A 20,503-nucleotide genomic window follows, 5' to 3' on the forward strand; every position below is an offset into this window, starting at 1 on the left:
TGTAAATAAAGCTAAAATCAGGCAAAGATATTACTAATAATAAAGAAAAGATTGAAATAATTGTCTTCAAAAATAAATTTGAATAAATGATGAAAACAAATCGTTAAGTTTAAAATGTCATGGACAAAGAAGCAAAATGCACAATTCAATAATCAGAGGATTACCTCAACTCCTCACTAAGTATAAGCCATCAAATATTAAAGCCCAAGGCCATACCCACCGTTGGGTCATACCCACATTCGTATGTTTGTCCAGTGAGGTTGTTTTATTATGCATATAATGTTGTTGTTTTGGTTTGTTGTCTTTTTACTCCCATTTTTTCTAAGTGTAGGTACAGTGGGTAATAATTAAAGAATATTATCAATGCCTTAATTATTAATTAATGCCGAAATAGAAATTACGGTGGTTTCAACCAGTCACAGCTTGTTGCTATCGTGACTTTCTCGCAGGAAGCTACGAGAAAATTCGCTACTAAATAAGCTACGAGTTTTTTTTAATTAAATCTTTTACATTGCTTGATATTTCTCATTGTTTAAACATTGAATCGTATGGTAACCATGGCGAATATGGCAAATATAGTTTGGCAATCGAAGTATTATTTAATTTATAGTTTTTATTATGTATCTGTAATTATAGAATATACCATAATAATTATATAATAATTGTATAATATATAACCCGATCACAGATAAATATAGTTTACATAATATAATATCATATATTATGATCATAGATAAATATAGTTTTTAAATTATACAAAAAAATTACAAATGAATATAAACAATAAATATAGTTGTTTTTGTTTTGTTTTTTGTAGGGCGAGGGGAATTGGAGGAGGATGAAGAATTAGTATTTGTTGATTTTGGTATTTGTATTGTTGACTCATGTAGTAGTTAATAGGGCGACTTCACTGCTAGGTGATAGGATGATCAGTGAAATATGGATTGAAATAAATTTTGAATGAGTGCATATTTTTTTTTTCAATGTGTAATGGACTCCCCCTTTGGATAGCCTTGAGTCAGGCTGTTAGGCAGTCCACAAGAATATTATGTTATGTGTGTTGAGTGATGTAATACGCAAAACTTATTTCGCAAAGTTATTTCGGCATTTTCTTATCTCTGTTTGTCGCCGAAACATCGATCCCCACTCCCCGTCAACCAGCTTAGAAAATTATTTATCATTATCATTATTTGGGTCATGAGTTAAGTTTCTTGCATCAGTCCAAAGATGAAGACTCATTTCTCATTATATCGTTCAGCATTCATTAAGAAAATATTTTCCATTGAAGAGATAACTCTAGAAAATCACCATCTAGAATCAAACATTTTTCCAATTTTACTAGATTCCGTAAGAAATTTTGGTTCTCAAATCCAGATATATATATATATATATATATATATATATATATATATATATATATATATATATATATATATGTATATATGTATATATATGAATATATATATATGTATATATGTATATATATGTATATATATATATATATATATATATATATATATATATATATATATATATATATATATATATATATATATATATATATATATATATATATATATATATATATATATATATATATATATATATATATATATATATATATATATAGTATCAGGAGCCCGGCGAAGACGCCGGGCTCCCGGTACTCGGCACAGAGCAGGCTTCTATATATAGATTCTCACTGTCGCTTGTCTTCTAAACGCAATTTGAGCCTTTTCTTGATGTCATGACGTCCAAATGGCCCTTAAATTAGAAGTGGTGCCTTTTTAAAAGGGGTCAAACCTTTGACCCCTTTTGTTTCATAAAAATGCCTTTTTTATAAATTTAACTTCATTTATATCTTCAATTTCAATATCTAACCCCGGGATAAGCTTTTGTTACGAAACGTCTCGAAGAAATCCGCTAATTAGCTAATGTCTGAAAAAGGCAGGCAAGCGATAACTCATACAGGTATAAATTTAGCATGCGAAAGCCAAAATTAAAATTTGTACTTCATTTTGAAGGGGCCCTTCATTGCCTTTGGTCAGAGCTAGGCGAACCTCCATGCGCAGAGGTGCTTCGCGCAGTATCTTGTTTAATTGTAAGCGTTTTCAGTTTCAGTTCTTAATCAGTTCTTGTACACCCGTGAAAGTGAATACAGTAAGAAATCTTTTGTTTATAATCTTCGACTTTTTAGCCTAGGTGGAGTCCGGAAGCCTACAGAAGGGCTGAGATTATATTATTTGAAGTAGGAAGAGAATCCTATACGCAGCGAGGGACGGAAGGGAATAGGGGAGGTTTAATCTTGGTGACGGGGGCCACAAAGTGTGACATTTTTGAATCCCCAAGGAAAGTACTCTTGTCAGAGAAGCCTGACGGTTTTTGTAAACCGCCAGAGACGACAAGCAGAAAACCCACCAGGTTTCTCTAATAGAATTAGAGGTTTCCCCAATATAAGAGGGAATCATCATAAAAGTTCAAATCCCCCTCCTCCCTCCATAATATATATGATGTCGTAAGAAATGCTTATATTATGTAATAACATAGTGCATGAAGTCATTTGCAAAACCCAAAATTAAGACTCTTAACGAAAAATTAAGACTCCTAACCTGTCATCATCAATCCTTACATTAAATTTAAAAAGTTGACTCCCGTACGCTTTTTGTTTGCGTCAAATTGTAAATCAACTCATTTGGCTCTTGCCTATCATTTTGCAGAAAATGGCCACCGGAATACGGACTACGGACTCTTCATTGGCAGTAAACGTTCTTTACTTGTTCAGCTTTTTAGTGTTTTATTACCCCGCACATTTTGTCGTTATCTCCCTTAAGGCCAATCAGAATGCGGTGAAAGAGCCCCATGACCCTTATTATAGAGCCCCCCCTATTGTAAGTATTGTAAAAACCTTGTTAATCACATTGGGCCAGAACTTCTAGAGTAACAGCAAAATAAGGAGCTACAGATTGTCTTACCACCGGCTTTGATGGACATAATAAATTAAAAGTTTGCTTGATCCAAACTATGATATTTACGTGTTATTTTCTTGAAGGATTTTCTATCTGTTTTTTATTTTAGTTGATTCGCCAGATGAAAGTCCTTTTAGTTGTTGTGTATATTATGGTGCATTTTATTACGTTGCTCTATTCTTTTTCTTCTTTATTCTTCATTCATTCATTTCTTTATTTACTTACTACTTTATTATCTTTTTTCTTTATTTATTTTTCTCTTTCTTCTTTATTGACTCCGTTTTTTAACTCTAACTTTTACATGTTATTCTCCAACAGTGTAACCTATTTGTCATCATCTTTTTTGCTTTTAGTCGACCAGTATATATATATATATATATATATATATATATATATATATATATATATATATATATATATATATATATATATATATATATATATATATATATATATCTGCGTATATTGTGCTAAATTTTATTATGTTTTTCTTTTTTCCTCTTTTGTCTTTATTTATTATTACTCCTTTCATTAATTTCTTATCGAAAACGGTAAACCTCGTTCATATATTCGCACATTTTCCATTACAGGATCCCAGGATCTGTTAAAAAAAGCCAAAGAGATCATTCCCGTTTCCAAACATGCTTTTCTAACAAGGGTTATATTATTTTCACGAAGTTTCAATTTCCTTCTAAAATAAATTTATATAAATTTCCGTAAATAATTTACAATAAATTAATAAACATGTTTCCTTTATAATATAACATAATATAGTATATATAATATATATATATATATATATATATATATATATATATATATATATATATATATATATATATATATATATATATATATACATAAAATAATACAGAACCTTGAACCCGTCAATATAAAAGCCTTTTATTCTCTCAAAGAGGGGAAGCGCTTATTTTATCTCCTAAGTAGGTGAATTATACAGTAGATACCAGCCGATTTGTGTGAATTATTAAGAACTACGAATTATGACTTTGTATGAAGTCTAATGATAAATTTGGGGGTCATTTTTGACTAGAAGACTCACCAAAGATTTAATTTGGGCCTTTTCTCTCCCTCCTGACCTTTTTTGACAGCCAGATCAAGTTGGAATCCTTTACGCAACTTCTTGTTCGCAACTTCACGCAACCTATTTAATGAAGAAAAATAAGTGTCAACATCTACGGCATATTCATCCTTTTTGATTTCTCGATCTGCACCTTTCTTTTCACTTATTAGTTCAACCTCCTCCTTCATTTTTGTCTCCTTTATTCTACTTGTGTCTTCCTCCTCAGCACTGAAAAGAAAAGCGTAAGAATATATGTTTTTCTATGAATCTAATCCAGACTAACTGCACTGACCATTAACAAATTTACAAAAAAATCTGTTCTAACAATAACATAACATCATGCTGGTGGCCCTACCTAAAATTTTGTATGAAGTCTAATGATAAATTTGGGGGCCACTAATGATTTAAGACTAGAAGACTCACCAAAGATTTTTTGACTCAAAGATTTTGAATTAAAATCAAGTTGCCATCAAGTCATTGACCAATTGGAGACAAAGCCAAAAAAGAAAGTCCAAGTGAGAGGCAGAGCTGGCATAAGCCGTTTTCAGGACTGTGTAAAAATGGTGTCTTTTTCACTTGTTGTTAGATATTGTTTATCATCCATCCATCCTAGGGCAGAACTAAGGTAGATAGCCATTTAACTAAGGAAAAAATCTCCCCTATCTAAAATCTCACATATCAAAACAACAACACTTCAAAATTTTTTAGTAGCTTCTTTTGGTCTTGGCCGATCAAAAAAAAAAGACAAAAAAAAAACTGAGATGAGACACGTACTATTACAGTAATTTTGTCAGTTACACTGATTATTCCTTATTTTTACACTGAAAAAATGGCACAAAACACCAGGCACTTTTTTTGTGGGTACTAGCACCAGTCTCCGCTCTTGTTAGTTACCCATATCCTTTCTATATAAGTTTCAAGCTTTCCAGAACTAATTATTATCTCTTTTTTGGATAAATTAATATTTGAGACAGGCAATAATTTGACCCTCACCCCGACACCCACACATAAAAATTTGAAGGTGGTATTAATGCACTTTTTGACAGCCTGGATACATAAATGTTTTCTTTTTTAACCTCACTGCTTCAACGTGAAAAATCCCACAAGAACTCATAACTTAAATACCTTTAGGCAAGTCGGACACGAACATTTTTTGCGCCCCCCCCCATCCCTTCCACAAACACAAAACTTGGTCTTCTTATCATACCCCCTGAAAATTTCAACTTAATTCCCAAACCTCTCTCGAGATACCGCAGACATGCTATCTTGATAAATATCGTTCACAAACTGTCTTCCGAATTCACCGTGCATACGTCCTAAGTTCCACAAGTGCTCACAGTTTAAAACACTCAGAATACTCAAGACAAAACATTTTCTCCTTCCCTCCCCTTCCCTTAAAATCAAAATATGAGGTCCACATGGTCTCTCCCTCTGAAATCTTAAACTCAATTCTCAAAGCCATTCTCAATATATGGCAAACAGCCTATTTTGAAAACTCGAGTGCGCATATCGCTTTGATTTACTCAGGTAAGCGTGTCATTTCAGCAATATACCCTTGCAAAACTTTGGGTGGCCTAGTGCAGAAAACCCAAACGAAACAACACCGCCTTTTCTACTAAAACTTATCTGTGAACAGCGGATAGTTTACATGATTTAGGACCATTACCCTGAGATTGTGAGGATCCCTGTCATCCTTGTGGGCACACATCAAACCTATTGACTATTCTGAGCAAAATGGTCACCTCAAAACTTTGATTCTATGGCATTACTGGGATCATCCGAGGCACGATAGGGAGCTTCTTGCCCTCTAATCACTTTTGGCCCTTAAAAAGGCAGTGTAATTTTTAATTTTCGATCGAATGGAGTTCCTTCCAAGTTTTATGATTACACCCTCAGTACAAAGGGTAAAAAATACAACATATTTGAGGCATATTAGAGATTCAAAAATGACCGACAGAAACATCCGCAACTTCATAATTTCTATACTGTCTGGTTTCTGTTGATTTTTCTTTTGATATTTTTCTCCTTCCTGTTTGGGCAATTCTATCTCAAATATAATGCTAGACTAGCCGTTAAAAAAATTATTTGGAAAACTGATATTTTTTCTAAAAATTTTGCTTTTGCTAAAAATGAGAGGTAGTATCATAGCAAAATTAAGAAATATGGTTCCGTGATATTGTGTCCTAAGGAATCTTTCATTCCTTAAAAATTGATTATGTAAGCCTGTCTTTATTGTAAACATTGTAACATCAACAGTAAATATTCATTGAGCCCCGATAAAATACCTATAATACGACAAACTGAATACCACGTCTGCAATATTCTCTGCCTCCGTCAAGAAAGAGAAAGAAAAAAGAAGTAAGTAAGAAACGAAGTCAAGAAAGAAGATAGAAATAAAATGGAAGAAAAAAGAAAACAGAGGTATGGTCAAGAACAAAAATAGAAGTAAAATAGAAGAAAAAAGAAAACAGAGGTATAGTCAAGAACGAAAATAAAAGTAAAATAGAAGAAAAAAGAAAACAGAAGTATGGTCAAAAACGAAAATGAAAGTAAAATAGAAGAAAAACGAAAACAGAAGTATGGTCAAGAACGAAAATAGAACTAAAATAGAAGAAAAAAGAAAACAGAGGTATGGTCAAGAACGAAAATATAACTAAAATGGAAGAAAAAAGAAAACAGAAGTATGGTCAAGAACGAGAATAGAAGTAAATAGAAGAAAAAATATAACAAAGGTATGGTCAAGAACGAAAATAGAAGTAAAATAGAAAAAAAGAGGCATGGTTAAGAACGAAAATAGAAGTAAAATAGAAGAAAAAAGAAAACAGAGGTATGGTCAATAACGAAAATAGAAGTAAAATAGAAAAAAAAAATTATGGTTAAGAACGAAAATAGAAGTAAAATAGAAGAAAAAAGAAAACAGAGTTATGGTCAAGAACGAAAATATAAATAAAAATATAAGAAAAAAAAAAAAAACAAGAGGTATGGTCAAGAACGAAAACAGAAGTAAAATAGAAAAAAAAGAAAACAGAGGTATGGTCAAGAAGTAGCAGTAAAATAGAAGAGAAAAGAAAATAGAGCTATGGTCAAGAACCAAAATAGAAGTAAAATAGAAGAAAAAAGAAAACAAAAGTATGGTCAAGAACGAAAACAAAAGTAAAATATAAGACAAGAGAAAATAAAAGTATTGTCAAGAAAAAATATAGAAGTAAGAAAAGAAATAGAAGAAAGAAAGAAATGAAATCAAAACGAAAATAGAATAACATAGAAAACAGAAGTATGGTCAACAACAAAAATAGAAGTAAAATATAAGACAAGAGAAAACAAAAGTATTCTCAAGAAAGAATACAGAAGTAAGAGAAGAAATAGAAAAAGCTATAGTCTCTGCGTCCGTCAAGAAAGAGAAAGAAAATAGAAGTAAGAAAGAAAATAAATAAAGAACGAAAATGGAAGATAAAAATAAAACAGAAGTATGGTCAAGAACAAAAATAGAAGTAAAATATAAGACAAGATAAAATAAAAGTATTGTCAAGAAAGAATTTAGAAGTAAGAAAAGAAATATAAAAAGCTATAGTCTCTGCGTCCGTCAAGAAAGAGAAAGAAAATAGAAGTAAGAAAGAAATGAAATCAGAAAGAAAGAAACCAGAGGTATGGTCAAGAACGAAAATAGAATAAAAAAAAAAAAACGAGGTATTGTAAAGAACGAAAACAGAAGTAAAATAGAAAAAAAAGAAAACAGAGGTATGGTCAAGAAGTAGCAGTAAAATAGAAGAGAAAAGAAAATAGAGCTATGGTCAAGAACCAAAATAGAAGTAAAATAGAAGAAAAAATTAAACAAAAGTATGGTCAAGAACGAAAACAAAAGTAAAATATAAGACAAGAGAAAATAAAAGTATTGTCAAGAAAAAATATAGAAGTAAGAAAAGAAATAGAAAAAGCTATAGTCTCTGCGTCCGTCAAGAAAGAGAAAGAAAATAGAAGAAAGAAAGAAATGAAATCAAAACGAAAAAAGAAGAAAATAGAAAACAGAAGTATGGTCTAGAACAAAAATAGAAGTAAAATATAAGACAAGAGAAAACAAAAGTATTCTCAAGAAAGAATACAGAAGTAAGAGAAGAAATAGAAAAAGCTATAGTCTCTGCGTCCGTCAAGAAAGAGAAAGAAAATAGAAGTAAGAAAGAAACGAAATCAAGAACGAAAAAGGAAGATAAAAATAAAACAGAAGTATGGTCAAGAACAAAAATAGAAGTAAAATATAAGACAAGAGAAAATAAAAGTATTGTCAAGAAAGAATTTAGTAGTAAGAAAAGAAATAAAAAAAGCTATAGTCTCTGCGTCCGTCAAGAAAGAGAAAGAAAATAGAAGTAAGAAAGAAATGAAATCAGAAAGAAAGAAAACAGAGGTATGGTCAAGAACGAAAATAGAATTAAAATAGAAGAAAAAATAAAACAGAGGTATGGTCAAGAATGAAAATAAAAGTAATATAGAAGAAAAAGGAAAACAGAAGTATGGTCAAGAACGACAATAGAAGTAAAATACAAGAAAAAGAAAACAGAGATATGGTCAAGAATGAAAATAGAAGTAAAATAGAAAATAGAGGTATGGTCAAGAAGTAGCAGTAAAATAGAAGAGAAAAGAAAACAGAGGTATGGTCAGAACCAAAATAAAAGTAAAATAGAAGAAAAAAGAAAACAAAAGTATGGTCAAGAACGAAAACAGAAGTAAAATATAAGACAAGAGAAAATAAAAGTATTGTCAAGAAAGAGTTTAGAAGTAAGAAAAGAAACAGAAAAAGCTATAGTCTATTTTATGTAGTATGAAACAGAATTAATATATAAGAAAATAAAAGTATTGTGAAGAAAGAAAATAGAAATTTTACTGAGAACATTCATCAATACCTTCCAGGAGGGACCAACTAAAGAAATGAACAAGTCAAAAAGAAGGTTTAGTACCAGAGTCTTTTAACACTTGCTTGAGATTAGAAATGTGGTTACAATAGCAAAACCTGATTGTAGACATTTTCAAAAGAGATACATGTTAGCAGTTAACAAAAACTTAGCGACGAAAAAAATAAAGCCTTGTAAGGTCAGATTATCTCGTATCGCTAGAAAAGAAAGTTACCTGGAATAGTGGTCGGGTGCTTAGCAATGCTTTACGTTATTCAAGCAGTTCACCAACCTTGGTTCCACTGTTTGCTCAAATGGAGATCAACAACATCAATAAGGGCCAGATAGGTGAATACTGTTTTCTAAGAAAAATATTTCAGGCCCCATATCAGTCGTGTCACTAGAGCACAAATCTACTCTGCTTCGATAGCTAACGTTTTGCCCTACTCGTCAGAGACGTGGTTCATGACCCGGGTAATAAGGGTGGATGCCATCTAGATAAAACACCTCTAAAAGGTTGAACGTACTTGATGGATTGACAGGGTACGGAATCTGAAAGTTCTCCGGTCCTTCAAATTACCATACCTGGCTAAGCACATGGTTTTTCCCTCGCTGCGTTGGTATGACCATCTGCCTTTTCTGCCCCTACAGACTCCCGTCCAACTCATCATCAACCTTCACCCAATTTCAAATAGCTGGAAACAACCCAGAGGAAAATTCTGCACCAAGTGGGTAGAGGTCATTCGCGTCCGACTTCCTTACCAAAACGTCAACCCAAATGACCCCCTGCCACAAAAGGCAACTCTAGAGGAGACTAACGGTGCTGACGTCTGGTTCCCTCTGCGCTGGCAGCGCTACCGAACAAGAGCCTTAGATCAAGTAAGTCAAGTCAAAATAAGGTCAGTGAATCTCGTGCGGCTAGAAGATAGAGAGTTACCCGGAACAATTGTCGGACGCTTAGCAATGTCATTAGAAAACATAGGTGTTGGGATTTGACAAAACTTTAGCGACAGAAAAAGTTTTGTAAGGTCAAAGTATCTTGAAGCCGAGAAAGTTACCTGGAAGAGCTGTCTAGATAGCTTTTCCTCTCTCTTAGGTTTCTCATGATAATTCTCTTCTCCACGGGAACTTCTCTTTTGTCTTCTTTGCTACTGATTTTTTGATAGTAGCTACTTAATTTACTTTGAAGATCGTCAATGTTCGGAAAATCATCTAATTCAGGAAGAAGGCCTTTTGGCTTCCTGAAAAGAAAAATTTGTCAAGTAAAAACTTTTATAAACAATGTTACACAAAAACAGAAAAAAAAACAAGAACTTCGGCTTAGGCTGAAATGTATACTAGTACTACTACTACTAGTACCCAGTATATATTTTAGGGCAAATTTAATGTACCAAGGACAGTGAAAGTGATATCGAATTGTTTCAATTGGCTAAGCAGAAACTTACACAACCAAATACATTAAAAAAATAGCAATAATAAAATAAAAAATAAATATTGGAAACTCAATTTTAAATAAGAAGCACCTATATTTACAGTTATGTATTTTTCGTAGTAAAGGAGGGCCATAAAAAAAGAAGAAAAAGAAGCCAAAATTATTACATTACCAAACAGGTTAAGAAGGTGACCTTTCCTCTGAAGGTGTAGTAGTCTTCGGGAATCAGCAGGTTGTTAATGCTTGAATTTTTACGGCCGAAAAGTGTTGCTAAATTTAATAAATTCCATTTGCTTATTTATTATTATTTTTTATTTTTTTGTCTAATTTTTAACTTAATAATTTTGAAACAATAAAGAACGAACGGTACTGGTGCATTATGTGGGCACTGCTAAAGAAGTCAAGTTTGGTTTATGCTAATGAAATAAAATAAAATAGGATGAATGAATATATAATAGTTTATGAACAAATTGGGGCTTTATATTTGTATATCAGGGGGTGGGGGGGGGGGGGGGGTAAAGCATAGCATATATTAAATAGGTAACCTAGCCTGGGTACCTCCCCCCCCCTTAAACCCCAAAAAACAATCGTTTAAATATTGTAACTCATTGAGAAACCACGGCTTTGCAGTCATTTATGTATAGTGGTCTCTTGAGAATAGCCTGATTGATGGGTTTTTCGTGACTCGTTTCCTTGTACAATATACAGCAGTGTCCAAATAACGCACCAGTACCGAAAAATCTTAGAAAATCACAAATCAAGGGGGTTGAGCAAAAACTGTTTTCATTTGAATTTCCTTGGTTCTTTGACTTTTTTTGCTAGCTAAAAGAAAAACATACCATTCGGTTCCCCTTTCAATGTGCTTTCCAAATACAGCAATTGTTACCATGCAGCTCCAGGGTAGCCAACTTACACAATTTTTATTCGAAATATACTCTTTTATACCTCAGAAGTGATACGCAAGCATTGGCAGCCGTGCGCGGGCAAATTTTTGACTGGCACTCTTTTTGAGCCAAAATCACTCTTTTTTCGCCAGGATTTGCACTCTTTTTGGACGTCAGTGGTTGACAACCCAGTGCAGCTCCCTTGAATGCTCTTTAAACCGAATAAGTAGTTTTTTTTTTATCGTAATAAATCACTAATTTATTGTATTTTAATAGAATCTGAAGAATTTCGATATGTAAGATCTGAGAAAAACCGGTTTAGCTGTCTCTATTCAGACAAAATTAGCTTAGGCTCAGTGGAAAAACTACGTTGTATGCATATTTTAAATAGATATTTCAATATATAGAGTTGGTTAGGCTAGGTATTAAATATAATACGTCCTGGGCAACCTGTTTCCCATAATTCTCTGTTGTAGTTTCCATAAATTTGCTACTAAAGTATTATATTTTCATCATATTTTGGCATATTTCATTAGGATCAATCTAATTTCACTTCTTGAGTATGTTCTGTATAATTAAAAAGTACACATAGTTGGTCAATGTTTATAAAAACAAGCCGAGATGTTTATTAAATAAGTGTACAAATCTCATTATTTTAAGTCGTAATCTGCACTTTTCTTTCCGTATACCCCCAACTATGCCTTCCCGAACAAATTTACCTGACGGAAAATGTTTTGCAGCAATTAGTTCATTACAAAAACAATAATAATTAGAATATAACTGTTCCTGTAGATTTTAGCTCATCTACGCAATACATACAAACTTTACACACGAAACACATATATATTCAGCGTACGTCTTTCTTAAATTATCCTTAAACTAGGGGAGCGAAATGATCAAGGATCGATTAGTGAGATCATTGTTGCTAACACCCACAGTAAATAAACCCACATCAGAAATGTCTGGTGTAATTTTTGACATGCCACTTTACTTTACAAGTGGCATATATCTTTCAAGTTCCCGGGAGGGACTTGACCTCCCGCCACAATGGCTTTCGTCTCTGAAAGCCACGTTTGTCGCTCAACGCAACACCACTATGTCTTGTACACGGTACACTCCCCAAAATTTTTGCAGACGTCAACATGCGAGCAACATTTCGGAGTCTGGCACCCCTCACACCTATCCTGAGGCGGGATGTGTCTATAGAGGAACAATAGCGTCCGAACTGTTAAGCAGAATAATAATTAACTACAAGAGCCACGATATATTAACCAACAAGGGTTAGAACATGTTTAAATTACTGCTGCAGACAGAGTAAGAGAAGAACAGTGTGGTCTCAGGAAGGGTACAAATTTTCATTTTTAGATTAATATAATGTATTACAGGTAATTACTTGGTTAAAAAAAAACTGTCTTCCTAATTTAGTAACTGAGATAAAAGCCCGGGCCGAGGTGCTAGTGCTCCAGAGAACGTAAAAACATAAGCGACATTAGATCTTTTCACGGGTAGACAAGTCAAATTTCTCTTGAACGCGAAACTTAACTTCAACGTTGGAACACTAAATTTTAAAGAAACTAATTTTAGATTAATTTATTCCAATACATATAATGAAAATCGGTAATCAGTAGTGCAATGTTATTATTAGATGTGGTTTCGAAGTCTCGAGTTGGTTTCAAAGCACTTCGAGAAAGTTTCTGCCAAAATACGTGTTCCAAGGTAATTGGACCGCTGATGGCAGATCAAATGAGAGGAGCTGTTTGTACGCGCTAATGAAAGAGTATGTGGAAGGAGCTGTTTGGTCGCACCGAGAATGAAGAGCCAGAAATCATCTGCAGTAATTTTACTGCTAATTATCTTTATACAGTGTCCTACAACTAGCACTACTCCGATACATGAAAGATGCATGTAAGTAAATTAATTCAAAGTTTATTTCGTTCTACCCTGAAATTCAATAGACCCACACCAGATGTATTATCTGGTGTAATCTTGGCAAAACACTTTGCATTAAAGTAGCATACAATCTTGCTTTTCATTTTAATGTCCTTGGTACTTCAACAAGTGGCACACACAATCATATTCTAAGTGCAATAATCGTATTCCGAGGCAGCACATGCCAAGAGAGACAACTTTGGCGCTGTCTGATAAAATAGTAATAAATACAAACTACCACCACAACTGGCAGCGGAATATTAACCAGAAAAATATGAGCATACTTACTTTTGTTTAACTTCAAGTTGCAATTCACAAAGCTTTACCAGGTTCAAGCCTGTAATTGATACAGGAATAAAATTGGGTCTATTGAGAAAGAAACATGTTAGGAAAATAATTCTTATTTCATGATATGTCAAATAATTGTAGTTAACATATTTTGCATGCAGCCCCACTTTTTATTTACTTTTTCATGACTTATTGTTAATATAGCGTGCCTTTGAATATGAAAAGTCGGAAATTGTTTCATAAATAGAACGCCATCTACAATATTTTTTTATAGATCACGTTAATGTAATAGGAATGGCATCAACACAAAATTATAAATAAAAACTTATAGAAATAGATATTTTTTGGTTTACTACTACTATTATTTCAAAACGTGCTATAAATACATAGCGTTTCGTTTTCTGGAAAACGGCTAGAATCAATAAATGACAATGCTGTATTTACGCAAATTATTTTAAATCTGAAGACACGCTACTAAAAAAATTAATATATTTGTTAGAAAAACTGGAAAAACCTTCAATAAAAGTGGATAAAAATTAGAGCTGCATGTAAAATATGTTAAATATAATTATTCTGCATATTAAGAAGTAGGAATTGTTTTCTTGTTTTTTCTCAACAGCCCCAATTTTAGACATTTACCCTAAAATGTTTATAAACATAGCTTTTATTAAACATGTTATATTTTTATAGACTTGTATAACTATAAACATATGTTATTATATATGTATATAAAATTTTATTAAAGATAAGCTAGATCACAAAATATATAGCAATAAATCAGTATTAAGAAAACAGGCTATAGAAAAATTTCTATTATGCTCTTTAAAAAAAAATATTCTTCTATCTTTGGCCCCAAAGATGATTAATACTTTTTTTTGTAAACTTTTTGTAAACTATTTTTTGTGAACAATTTTAAACTATTTCTTCAGCCACCCCTGAGACAAAACGATGCAATTTAAGTAGTTTTTTTACATACCGAGTTAGAAATGCAATCAGGCCAAAATGTTTTCAATCTACCACCAAGGCCGTATCCGGGAGGGTACCAGGCTTACCTCCTCCCCCAAGTTTTTCCGACTCGTAAAACGTAACAAGATGCATATAAACACATCATAGTAGCCCTCCCCTACCCCCGAACAAAAATCCTTGATATGCCCTTGTCTACCACCCAACATTTTGCCTAATATTTTATCAGAGCTCGTCTGTTTCTAGAAACTTGCTGTTCAAACCTTTTGATCAACAAACTGCGAATAAAACTCTCTATTACTACCTTATTATATTTTATAATATATTATTGTTTAATAGTATATAATTAAAATTATTATTATTCATATTATTATTATATTAATTATATTGCTAAATAATTATATTAATTTATATTATATTATAATAATAAATAATATATTAATAAAAATAATATTATTTAATTACAATAAAAGTGTAAAAATACTAATATAATAAGCTCAAAATAAAGAATCAACTAATATTTACCCGAAAATTCAGTAATTATTTCATTTTCTGGTTAATATTCCGTCACGAGCAATAAATTACACGCTGAATGTACCAGCACAAGCTAACAATTTTGAACCAAAATTAATTTCGATAGGCATTAGGGATATTGTCGAAGGCAATAATTTTGGCAGCCATAGCCATAGCCATAATTTTGGCAGCCATAGCCATAGTTGCCACATAACAGAAAACTTGCTTCATAAAAGTCTATGAGGAATCTAACGTCAACTGCAATAATACATTACCTAAATGTTGTCAATCTTGGTCCAACAACCCTTAAAGAAGGAAGACATGATGTAACGATGAAATTCAGCTTCAAATGTCTATCGTCTGAAACTCACCAAAATATTTTCCCTGCTTATGTGTTAGATTTATGACTCATTCCGTGAACCAGACAGTTTACCCGGTCAACTGATCTTTATTTACTAAATTTGTTTCTATTTATTCATGATTCCTCCCCTCCTCCTCCAACCCCCTGATTTTGAAACAGCTTTTTTGCAGTACTTCCATTAAAAAAAAACAACTGAAAACACAACAAAATTGCCCCCCTTAGATTTTGAAAAATAGATAGCCCCCCCCCCCCCCCAACAAAAAATCTATTCACGTTGCTGCAGACAAAACCCTCATTTTGTCACTATCATCAGGCATAACGAAATGCTTTTAAGAGAATTTTATACATTAATGTAAATATGACACAAAACCAACAAAGAGGAAAATCTCAGTAAAAAAACAACAACAAAAGTCTCGGATCTCCATTAATTAAAAGGGATCTCCATTTACTTTTCTCGATTTATAGAAAACCTACACACAATGATAGGTATTTGGATTTTCATTCTTGCCACCCTATGTCGGTGAAACGGGGGGTTGTAATTTCACTAGTGGATAGAGCCTTTAGAATTTGTTCCCAAGAATTTCAGGATTTGGAATTGTTATACTTGAGGGATATTTTGTTTTGCAACAAGGGATATTTTGTTTTGCAACAATTACCCAATTAAGTTTATTGAGAAAATAATTGAAAATAGACGTATTAAACATGATAGTAGGGTTATTGGGGTTTCTCGATTTTCAGATTTAAGTGTATCAAGAAGTTCCGTTTTATTGGCATATATACCTGATTTGAGTAAGAAAATTTCACAGATGTTCCGTAATTTTAATCCCAATATCTGTTTTCTATTGGCAGGATCAATGAATAGTTTTTTTTTTAGTTCTTAGAAAGATTCGAACACTAGAAATTTATTCAGTGGGGTATATTCGAATTCGTGTCCTTATGGGACTCTTTATACTAGCGGGACTCACCAACCGTTTGTTGAGAGATTTATTGAATATCGAAATACAATAGAAAAAAAACCCTATAATTAAGCAAACCTCCGGAAACTTTCGTTTCAGCCTTAGCAGAACATATTCCGTTTCAACCAGATCACTTTGTAAAATTTGATGAAGCCTTAGCTATTTCAAATGCTAAGGGGTACACACAATGGGCGAGAGAAGCCATGGAAATCAAAAAACATATGTTTGCTAACCTTTGGATAAATGGGGACACAGGTAATTTAAATATTGACCCAATTTATGATAACCTTCTAAAAAGTGAATCAACAGTCAATAAGGGAATTAAGATTATAAATAATCACCAGGGGACTATTTTACCTGCTAGACCAAAACGATTTGCTCCAATAATAGCCAATAAAAGGATTATTTCGCAACAAGGAATTGAGTTAAGTGTATTTTTATATTTTTTAAAAATTAAAACCCATATTGAACTTGAACTTGAATCCCTTCATCTTTAAGCTAAGAGTGAAAATATTGACATTTTCATTATCAATGAGCTGGATCATTGGCTCGACTGCTATCAACAGATAAGGGAAAAAACTTTTTAGTGGGGAAATTAATAAAATTTACATACACTTAAGGAAAATGTGAACCATATATATATATATAAAATAATAATAATAACAGCTACATTCTTTGTTTAAACCCATTCTGAATTTTTTGAAGCTTGATATTTTTAGGAAAAAGACTTGATATATTTTTCTACTATATTTTGATAGTCACCTTTTCGCTCAAATTGAAATATTGTTCTCTAAAATATACAATATATTGACTTATGGCTTGTGAAGTTACGCTTCACAAATGAACTTACGGCTTGTCGAGTATTTTTACTTCCTTAGAGGGAGTGACCCTTGGAGAATAGGAATGCTTCTTCTTCTTCTTCTTCTTAACAATTTCCTCTGAATCGGAGCTCTCACTTTCACTTCTGTACTTTCTCTTCTTTTTCTTTCCTAAAGTAAAAGAAAAAAATCAAAAAATATCAAACAAATTTATCAAAAAATGGCTAAAGACAAAAATATTCAATTTCAGAATCAGAGTTACTCCTTCAAAATTTCTACGAAATACACCAGGTAAATTAAAGATCTAAAAAATAAGATCTAAAGCCAAGCCGACAAACTTGACAAGCCGACTGACCAATTTGCAGCGTAAACATGCTGCGGTTGACCACATCTAAAGGAAACATGCTAATGAAATAAAAGTACAACCATGAGATTACTTATTTTACGTCTTTTCAAATATCATAACTTTCCCCCCCCCCCTTTGATGGCCCCAGATATAGCATAAGGACATACAAAAAACAATAAACCTCTTATTTTATTATTGCAGCATGTTTCTATTACAACCACAGCATAAGTATTATACAGTATGGAAAATTTGGTTCAGAAATGGGACACATCACAGCACGCAGCTTGGGAAGTCAAAGCGTCGCAGCAATAGTTTCAACAGGTCTCTTATGTTCGATCATAATGCGCTAAAAATGTGTCACTGCGCAGGCGCAAAAGCGGAGTCATGAAGAAAGGTATGCGACTTATGTGTCCCAAAAATATTTAATGGAGTGTATAGGAATTTTCCATGTTGTATAATATTTATGCCCTGATTACAATAAAGTAAAAAGGAAATAAACCCTTCGGCCAACAAAATTCAGAGAATACTAATACACAGCAAATTTTCCGACTATATAGACAAGAAATATGCCTTAACATGAACAAAAAAATTTACTTAGGCTTAGGTCTTTCCACGCCGGCTAGCGTATATAGCAACAACGGCGCCTCACCATGATGAGCTTTATTTGGTGCTATAGTCAAAAAATTGCCTGAAACAGTGCTAAAATAGCACCAAACCCTAAGTAGGTACTGAAGTGCAACACATAATACAATGGAACTAATATAGAACTTTCGTCCTACAGGTGGAAATCCCGATGCTACGTTTCTCAATACATTCTTTAACTTTTTAAAGGCATTTTCAGCGCAAGCGATACGTGCGGTAATTTCACACCTAAGGCTTCCATCAGATTTCGCGATGATACCAAGATATTTAAAGTCTTCACCTCAAGAATATCAGCACCAACTTAAGAGGAGAAGCAGCTTAGATATCCATATTGTTACACATGAATTTCGTTTTCCTCGGGCTGCCAGCCCTAATTGGCGATCCAGCTAGTTCAGTGTTTTTGAGTGAAATTTCTCACCAGGTCCTTTCTTGTACTTTACAGAAAGATTAAGACATCAACGAAATACCCATAAAAAAGAATACAGCCCTGGTTCAGTAGGATTCACCCGCTAAGCTGCAAATTGGGAGAACACAGTCAATGAGAATAGCAAATGGCACTGGGGACAAAACACATCCTTGTCTGACACCAGAATTTGCCTATACGAATTGATGGGGATACCGTCATCAATCCGCAAAGCACACTACTAGTCTTTATATAATTTAGCGACGAGACTAGATATTCTATCAGTGGAACCATAATGCCACGGAGTTCTCCTCAGCGAATCTCTTGGGACAGCATGAAACGCCTTAAAAAAACAATAAAAGTAACAATGATCTACATTTGTTTTTATTGTCAATATACTAACTATTAACTGAAATATTATTCAAGTACATTATTTATAAACGCATTATAACACAAAATTAAAAACGCAGCTTGATATATACTTTTATTGTTTATTTTATATTATTTTTATATATTATTTATATTATTATTTTTATATCTATATTGATATATTATTTTTATTTTATATAATATATTGATTTATATTAAATATTTTTTATAACTCAGTTATTATTAACTTAGATAATCCACGTCTGCCATTCGTTTGATTTTTCAATTAGTATAAAACCAATCACCATAAGATCTACCACATTTAGAACCATGGTGTTCATCTCCTAGAATTGCATTAATTTTCGATTGAAGCCGGTTAAACTGAAGCTCAGTCGAAAAACTGGAAAACTGAAGGAAGTCGGATTAACAGAACTTAGCAAAGGACTCTATTTCCTACAGACTGTAGATTGATGCCAGTTAATACAGTCGGTCGATCTAATTTTCTATAATAGATTTATTAGGACCATATTTTCAAGTAAGTGTGCATATCCCATTTCTTGCTTCAGAATTTGGTGAAAACTTGTACTTCAGCCTATACAATCCGGTCTTAACTTCGAACAAGATAATGAATCAGTCCTTGTCTCAAGCTGGGAAAGAGGTAATTTATTCAGAAAATCCAAAGTATTTGTGGGTTGCGGGAAGGCCAGGTTGCGTTTGAACGACGAAATAGTTCGGCCAAAACTTGGGCTCCATACTTAGAGTTCAGGCTGCAAAGCCCACTTTCTTAGACTCGAACAAGCTAATGGGTTCAGTACTTGAATCAAAGTGGAAAAAAGGTAACACACCTCTGTAGCCACACGCTACAAACACAATAGATTTACAACTGTCATCTCCTGGTTGTAACTACCTCATCACAGGAAGTACTTGCGAATCTATTTTAAAGGTTAACCCAATACGCTTGCCGGACAATTATATCACGATGCTTCTGAATAATTAAACGTTTTTCTAATTAATTAATTTAATTTTTAATTAAATTAATTTTTCTTCTACTTAATTCACATTGTTTTTGCCCTTCGTTTTTTTTTCTTATTTACAGTCGTTGTAAGTTGATCGCTGCACAACAAAATGTCCCAAATATACAACTTTTGAATAATCCTTAGAGTTCGAATTAACGATACAAAATTTCTTTTAAGGAACTGAAGAGTGATGGTTTTCTTAATTTTGCTAAATAGATGTTCGAATAATATTATTATTCATTTTTTGCCCGTCAAAACAGGAAGATACAATAGAGGGAGTAATGACTAAAGATTAAAAAAGAAAACAAACACACATTGGAAATTTAAACACATGTCAAAAAGCTCTTCATTACATATATTACATACGAACAAAATATTGCCAACAAAATTCCGATCTGTATATTCATTCTGCTTTCACCTGTGTTTTTTGTTTGTCGTATTTCGGTTTTTATTTCCTTCATTTTCTTTTCTCCTTTACTTTGGGATTTCATTATTCTTTTTTAACACTATTCTTATACTGAGGGCGCCTTACTACTTACGCTGTTGAATACTTGTTTCTTTTCAGACCTTCACTGGCAACACTGGTAACGTGTCTTAGAGATAATTTACCCTCTTATTTCCTGAATTTTACACGCCTTTTTTCTACATGC

General features: G+C 32.7%; 1 protein-coding gene and 1 non-coding gene across 4 annotated transcripts in view; one reads left to right on the forward strand and one right to left on the reverse strand.

Annotated features, from left to right (window-relative positions):
• The window catches only part of LOC148941663 (uncharacterized), a 221,190-nt gene that overhangs the window by 56,030 nt on the left and 144,657 nt on the right, over positions 1-20,503 (reverse strand). For all 3 annotated transcript variants that reach the window (XM_089104430.1, XM_089104429.1, XM_089104428.1), the window contains exons 16-18: positions 17,110-17,248; positions 9,992-10,174; positions 4,030-4,278 (exon numbers count right to left, since the gene is read on the reverse strand). In XM_089104430.1, the coding sequence (XP_088960556.1) occupies positions 4,030-4,278; positions 9,992-10,174; positions 17,110-17,248 (571 nt within the window). The remainder of the gene's footprint in view (positions 1-4,029; positions 4,279-9,991; positions 10,175-17,109; positions 17,249-20,503) is intronic.
• Positions 12,117-12,231, forward strand: LOC148941664 (U4atac minor spliceosomal RNA). Its single transcript, XR_016143328.1, has one exon. It is a non-coding gene; the product is annotated as a U4atac minor spliceosomal RNA (small nuclear RNA).

Source organism: Artemia sp. Qi Xiang Cuo, chromosome 18 (genome assembly GCF_049724085.1).
Source record: "Artemia sp. Qi Xiang Cuo chromosome 18, ASM4972408v1, whole genome shotgun sequence".
Classification (NCBI taxonomy): Eukaryota; Metazoa; Arthropoda; class Branchiopoda; order Anostraca; family Artemiidae; genus Artemia; species Artemia sp. Qi Xiang Cuo.